At 35.8% G+C, this 7,593-nt stretch overlaps 1 protein-coding gene across 1 annotated transcript; it reads right to left on the reverse strand.

Annotated features, from left to right (window-relative positions):
* Nucleotides 1-304: 304 nt before the first annotated feature.
* Nucleotides 305-7,516, reverse strand: LOC120107561 (ubiquitin carboxyl-terminal hydrolase 16-like). The gene is given in 12 exon segments (XM_039120889.1): nt 305-1,012; nt 1,094-1,155; nt 1,274-1,298; nt 1,652-1,775; nt 1,778-1,862; nt 2,020-2,104; nt 2,670-2,827; nt 2,945-3,065; nt 6,096-6,258; nt 6,355-6,440; nt 7,178-7,264; nt 7,396-7,516. Coding segments are annotated over 12 exon segments (1,788 nt in total). The 5' UTR covers nt 7,485-7,516; the 3' UTR covers nt 305-309.
* Nucleotides 7,517-7,593: the final 77 nt, after the last annotated feature.

Raw genomic sequence — 7,593 nt, forward strand, 5'->3', positions numbered from 1 at the left:
GAACTGCTCCATGTGAGAGAGATGCTTCATATTCTCTCTCTCAAGTCATGGGCAATAGGAATCCAGATGGGCTGGGTCAGACTGGACTGGCATAGACCGAAAGCTGTCGATGGCAAGAGCAATAGGGACGTTATGTGGATTTTGGTACAACATCTGAAGACATCTTTGAAGGTTATTGTCTATACCCTATATTAAGAAGGCTACATAAAAATAAGAACACAATGGTAAAGAAAAACCTATCATTCTTTTCATTTCTTCGAACCAGAACGAATAATATTACAGCTACCTTATTTCTGTAAACCCAAACCATCAATAAAATGTCTGGGCTGCTCTTTCCTTAGACTTTCTAAATAACACATTGGGCTTCACCTCATTAGGGTTAACCCGGTCAGTCCCTGTAGTCCTAAGTTCTGCTGTCAACTTTGTACACTGCTTAACCGAGTCAGGGTACAAAAAGGAAGGGCTCATGTTGCCCTCCAAAAACCCTTCTCTGCTGTCCTGACGCTTCCTATCCTCAATCCTCACAACCTCCACCCGGTTTGCCTCCCATCCTGAAGAACTGAGAGTCGATGTGGAATCGCTGCTTCTCAGGGTACTTGAAGGAGAGTAATTGAAGCCATCCGAGTCCTCGGAAGATCTTAAAGGACTGTTCCAACCAATCCGGTCAGACTCTCCAAATAAGTATTCAGAGTACTCATCAGTACTGATCGAGTCCCTTGTGCTCTCAGTGCTACCAGACCCCTCAGACGAGCAGCTGAAAAGGGAAGAACTGTCGCTGGACGAATCTATTTTGGGAGGACGGATTCTTTCATCAAACAGATCATATGGTTGAAAATTGGCAGCATCATCCATGGACCGCTGTGAGTGAAACAGGCTCCTCCGATGTGCAATTGACGAACTGCGTTGTAAGTACATGGAATTGGGTTTGATCTTCATTTCCTTGATCTTTTTTTTCTGTAGTTGCTCATGGGACAGTGCTTTCCTTATTGAACTTGGAGCACGAGGTGAGCACCTGATTAAGGAGTGAATTTGGTAATGTTAGAATAGAGAAACCCAAATGATTAGAGAGTGGCTCTCCTCAGATGTACTTTACCTCGCATAAAGAAGCATGTATGCGCCTTTTGACAAGACTCTTTCAAGCTCCACAGGTTTCACCTAAACATAACATAAATAGATATTCAGGCACCTTCTTGTTTGTGTATGTAATGAGCAAACAATCATATAATTCAATCACGTGGCTTGTTCCTTATCTTTTCTTTTTCTTTAAGTCAACAAAGGTTCCCAGATTATAAATATAACTGCAATAGAAATATCACAGCAGTAAATGAACCTGTTTCATACTACATCAATGGACATCAATTGTGAATAGCCTTGCGCAATGGCGAGAGATAAACTCTTTATTGATGGAACAATTCCAGTTAGGTAAAAATCATTAACTGTAATTTACCGATTTTATCATTTTAGGTAAAATATTTAATGAAATAAACTAGAAAGAAAAAGACATAAAACTGACGACCAAAACTAATGAATGCAAAGTTTGGCCGAAGTAGCTCCACCTATAAATAACAAATCATATGCAATCTCTACACCATAACAGAATAACTGTGGCACTAGATTTCTCAGAAAGAAAATTTTAGAATACGTAGCATACGTGCTGTCATCAGTCTTGTACCACTTGCCCTGCGTAGCCCTCACATAACACACATAGTGGACCAGAAAAGAAGCATTCATGATATCCAGATGAACAACCACCGCATAGAGCCTATAAACAGGGACTTGTCATCTGTTCCACTCATATAACGAGCTAAATCCAGGTACTCAGGGAACCGGATAGATTTGTTGAGCTTGCCAAATTTACCAGACTGTATAACATAGGAAGGAATGGACCAAAAATTGAATTAGTTGTTATTGACAAAGTTGTGTTCCAATTTAACTCATTCAGAAAATACAACAAAGATAACCTATAACCAGCTGCAAGGTTAATTTGATACATACATAATTGAGCTTTTTAATAATTACCTGAAAACGTTTCAATGCAATAGTAAGGATGTTAGGAGCCTCCAATATCGTCAATTTCTTTTTTGCTCGCTCATATGATTTACACCTGCCAAAGAACACGTGCAATATGGTAAAAGATTGTAAATAAAGATCACAAAACTTAGGGAGAGAAAATGTTATCATAGCAGATCATCACCATGAAGAGCATGCTAAAAACACACATCAAGGAGTTGTATATAAAGGTCTATTGAGAACATGAAAGAAGCAGCCAATCACAAATAAAGCACAAAAGTCCCTGTTTAATCAATATAAATACCTTCAGACGTCACTATAACAGTGTTAAAAGCTGCAGACATGAGATACATTATTCACCATAATGGAACAAATTCAGTAATGCTCTATATGAATCAGGTCATTTTTAAGTAATGAGCCAAAAAAGAAAGTTGGTAGCTATGAGATATCAGATACCAAAAGATCAGCTTGTGTTCAACACAGAAACTAAATGTGTAGCCAGGCAAAATGAGAACATAAGATCAGACGGAGGAAGCTACAGTTCCAAACCCTATAGGACACTACTGAGGTTGGTGAAACATATGACACATCCAAACTAATGAACAAAAAAGTAAAAGATAATCTAAGTGGAGATCTCTTAGGAATAAAAACCAATGCACCTGTCACACTGGTACTTGTTCTCTCCATCCAAAATCTCAGTAGCTGTAAAACGAGAAAGTGCTTCTTCAAGGGTACCAATGTCCCCATTTATTTCGACAGTAAGATCCATCATTCGTTCACAACGCTCAGATTTTCCTTGACATCTCATGCACCTTATCTGCATTTACCAGTCATTATCATTTCACGAGTTGTCTCACTAGCAACAGATTTCTTATATGGTATTCATAAATGAACCATAACAAAAATAAAATAAGAAAATCTAGGATAACATTACCTTTGACCGCAGGTAACCACCAAAAATTAGTTGTATAAGTGTTGTCTCTTCAACTAATGGGCCAGTTACATTTGTCCCAGCTTCCTTGAGGCATGCAGATTGCATTGCTTCAATAGCATACCTGCCAAAACATATCACTAAACTTATGCTCCTGAATGCCTTTGATAACACCGACAAGGAAAACAAATCATATCTCAGCATTGCATTAAGTCCATCTTCCCAACCAAATAAATTGAATACATGGAAAGTAATCATGCGGAGCGGGCAACCAAAACACACAGTCTTTGTATGATTTACAGCACCAATGTGTTTTTTTCCCCATTTTCCCCTTCTTTTTTGGGGTTTTTTTCGATGAATACTCTTCTAAAAATTCAAATTTGCGTGAATACCCTTTTAAAATTTATATTTATTTATGTATCCTCATAAAACATTATTTTTGTATAAATGCCCCTAATATAATGGTTCTTCTAACACTGTTAATAAAAACCATATTTATTTTAATTAAAATAAAATAAAATTTTGAAGTTACTTTTTTGTCCCCATCGCAAGCGTCTTATAAATGTTTCGTTTTGTACACTACCCATTAAGAGTATTTTGGTCATTTTAATTTGAAACCGTTAATTTTTAATAGCGTTAGATGGTGTGGGTTCATATGCAAAAACAAGAATAAAAAAAAGATAGAAAAGCAAAACAAGTGTTTTACGAAGGTATACATACAAATATCAATTTTGGGAGGGTATTTATACACAATTCAATATTTAGAAGGGTATTCATATAAAAAACCCTTTTTTGGGGCGGTTGAACTTTCTGTTGTTTTGATGGAAAAAAATAGAAACTCCTTGTAATGGGTGGGTCTCTAACTGTTACACATATTCAGAACATCATTTTTGTTGATCCTATTATGTAGAGCTGGTCTCAGCAATAGAGTCAAATTTAATTTTAAAAATCATTTAAGAATTTCCAATTTGGTAGATATTTCTCATCTCAGAAATCCTTGACAAAGGCAGACACATGGAGAACATTGGTATCAGCAAGCCTTCAACAAATAGAAAGATACCACCTGCCGGGATTCCTTTGCTGTTAGTATGTGTTTTGAAAGTTGTATTGAGCCATCAGAGGCCAAAGCATAATTAAAAAGTGGTGCCTCATCAAAGATCAAACAAATGGAACGGGAAAGAAAGCCACAAACTCATTCAAGGCACAGATAAAATTTTTAAAATTGGAAGATCTTGGCCATCACCGTGGCTGAGACCAAGATCCAGGATTTTCTTGTTCAATATGAAAACTAGGGCTTAAAAACGAAGGTTTAAGATCTTCAAAGATCTCGGCCAAATATTTCAGGGATATAGAAGATAAAATCTCAGCAATAGAACAAATTTGGGCTTAATTACAATTTGAAGATATCAATTTGTATAAGTAGTAATTGAGGAATTAATTTAAAATGGGTTAGGAAATCTCAGCCAATATGTTAATACCACATAGACTGATGTTTTGGGTTATATCAAATTATATTGGCTGATATATATGGATCAAGATATCAATTATATCGAATCAGTGAGTGCATGTATTGATACAAAACTGACCTCTCCGCTGAGATATCTGCTTAGATCAAACCATAGACAGCCACAAAATATTCCTTGACTAAGGAAAAATTGTATAATAAGGTGAAAAGAAAGTAGAAATGTCAAAGATAGAAATATGTTAGTAATAGAATAAAGGATCAATGAAATACAATTAAAAAAATCTAAATGGAATGAAAAACTACCATCAAAACTTTTAAAAGAAGGGAGAAATATCTTCCATCATTACATAAATCACATGGCAGGGGCACATAGGGCAATAACAGATCTCAGTAAGCAGGGCACTTTAACGAACAATGTCGAAAAGGAAGGGAAATATCAAAGGTAACACAGATAGCAGTCGTGAGAAAGGATATGTAAAAGTTAGAAATTATATCAGGAAAACCCTGAATTACAAAGCTTCACAAATGAGAACTCATAAAGACGACCTCAACTAGTTGGGACAAGGCTTTGACGGTTATGGGTACAGTTACATACTATTATCTCTCAACCCATTTCTAAAGACTGTCCTAGATAAGACCATCAAGTTTTGGATTTTACAAGAGAATATCCCATCAGTAGTAAATACTTGAGCCTCAATTCATACGGTTATACTAGTATCTCTCAACCCATTTCTAAAGATTGCCCAGGATAAGGGGATCAGATTTTAAGTTTCACAGGGGACAATCTCAACATCAATAAATACTGTAGTCTCAATAGAACACCATTTTCAAGACAATGTGAGCAAAGATACTTCTATGGCTCTAGTATCATTTGTTCATCACAGATTAAACATTCCATGATCAAGCATGACCGAGCATTCCATGAAACTCCAAATCCCTCGAGATATTAGATTAATTTAGGCACCAAACCACTGCATTTCCTTAACTCCATCAGGTATCCTCATTGATACATCCCTCTACCAATGTAATGTAGCAGGTGGTCAAACTTTATCGGCATTAACATGGTAAAGGCATTCCATTTGTATTGCCAAACTTTATTGGCACTTCTCTGAAGGTAAACCTAGGCACATGCCAAATTGCTAAAAATCCTCAAAATCACCTCTCCAGAATGAAAAAAAAATGGTTACCTTCCTAATTCAGTCTCCGCCTATAAATCTAGATATAATCACCTTCCTCAATGGTTTTTCACTCTGTTTTGCATTCACATCGGCCAGCCTGCTGGGTAACAGTATTATATTTCTGTAAGCAATGTTACATGTTTGACATCTTTGCCACCCAAATCCCGCCTGCCATTTCTAGATTGCAGACAACTAGTCATCTCACTCGAGTGGAAAAAGCAGAGCCTTAAACCCCTTCTAGGTCCCTTTAACCCCTTTATAGCATGATCTTAAAATAGGAAAGAGACAACTAGAGGTTGGCAATAACTAATTAAATAATCTGTCATTGATTACTCCACAAATTATTTTTCCTATGTATCTATTAAACATTTATCAAATAGAGAATTCTATACTGCCCATATTCATATAACATTCAAGTCATGTATCATGTCAAATAATTATTATTAAGTTTGATATTTATATCATATGATATGAAACAAAGTTTTTCAATTAAAAAACAATAGCACTTCACCTTAAAAATTCATGGGCATCTTCTTCTCTTCCATGACCAAAATTACTACCAATGTTGCTTAAATGAGAAAGAATTCCAGCAGGGGACAAAGGAGATTTTCCTTGCTTTGCCATCATCAATAGTCTTTCAAGTTCACAGACAAAGCACCACTCTGTCTTTGGACCTAAGAACAAATTAAATAAAATGAAAGATTAGCCATTTTAATATTAAAAACTAAAAATAGAATATCAAAGAATAAATCAGGTGAAAAAAAATATACATGTTTTTGAATGAAGTCCTTCAAGAAGATATGCAGCAAGGGGCCGCGTAAATGCCAAGCACTGGAGCACAGCATTTGCATAACAGCTGCAGTAAATATGAACAAACATCTAAGAAAATAAACTACATTGATCATATTTTTGATATAAATAGGGCCTTATAAACAGACCACAGCATTTATCTTGAGCCAATCATATCGCAATGTCATGGCTTATAAATTAAAATTAAAAGCAATGAATAGAATCCTAGATAATGCATTATTGACCACATCATTGAAGAATTGGTCATGCCGCTTATGTCCAGCTTTGGACAAGAGATGAAGGTACTAAGGTAAAATGATTTAAACAAGGAAATGTATGACCCTACAGCCATCCATAGTGCATGACAAGGTACTTTCACATTGTCATTCTAAGGGAATTTGTTAGATCTTTTTAAATATATTGAGAAAATGACTCCATCTTCTTGTGGATACCAGTTTCTGATATGCAAGAATCTTGCTATATGCAGAAGAACAGTATAATAATTTGAATGAAAATTGATGGCACACAAGCTTTAGGGTTTAACCAAGTTAAACAAAACATGAGGGTAGAAGACAAGGAAGAATGTACCAATAAAATAAATAAATTACATTTATTAGACAACAAACATTATCTGCCTAATTAGTTGGTCATTAAAACCAGAAGTATTGGTGACTAGATTAGATTAGTTTCAATCTAAATGGAACATAGACAGTGATAAGAACATTAGAAGACTAAAGCTAATCCGCATCAGCACACACACGTTCATTCTAAAAAAAAGTTTTGTACGGCAGCAAAATCCTTTACCTGTTGCCACAGTTAGTAAGACCACAAGGGCGCAGTTCCACTTTGTCACAGTTGTAAAGTCTGATGAAGAGATCATATGGGAAAAAGCATCTGAACAAATAAAATACACATGCAATAAATCTCACCAAAATCCAGAATAAGCAACTAAACCCATAATGTATGTACAGATATGCAGGAATGCGAACTAATACCATTAAGATTTATTTGATAGATTGCTTACCACTTCTGATGGATAATGCCTTGAAACTTTTGGAGCTGTAAACTGCTTAACAACTCTCTTCATGGATGTTGTCAGACCATTTGGCATAGATCCTCTACTCTCGGATGATCTAATAGGAATTGTTGTGCATTTCAACCTTCAAGATTTAACAGTTCCAATTGTGTGGACACAACCATCAGAAGATGATTGAACAGCA

The sequence above is a fragment of the Phoenix dactylifera genome, unplaced genomic scaffold (assembly GCF_009389715.1).
Source record: "Phoenix dactylifera cultivar Barhee BC4 unplaced genomic scaffold, palm_55x_up_171113_PBpolish2nd_filt_p 000901F, whole genome shotgun sequence".
NCBI lineage: Eukaryota > Viridiplantae > Streptophyta > Magnoliopsida > Arecales > Arecaceae > Phoenix > Phoenix dactylifera.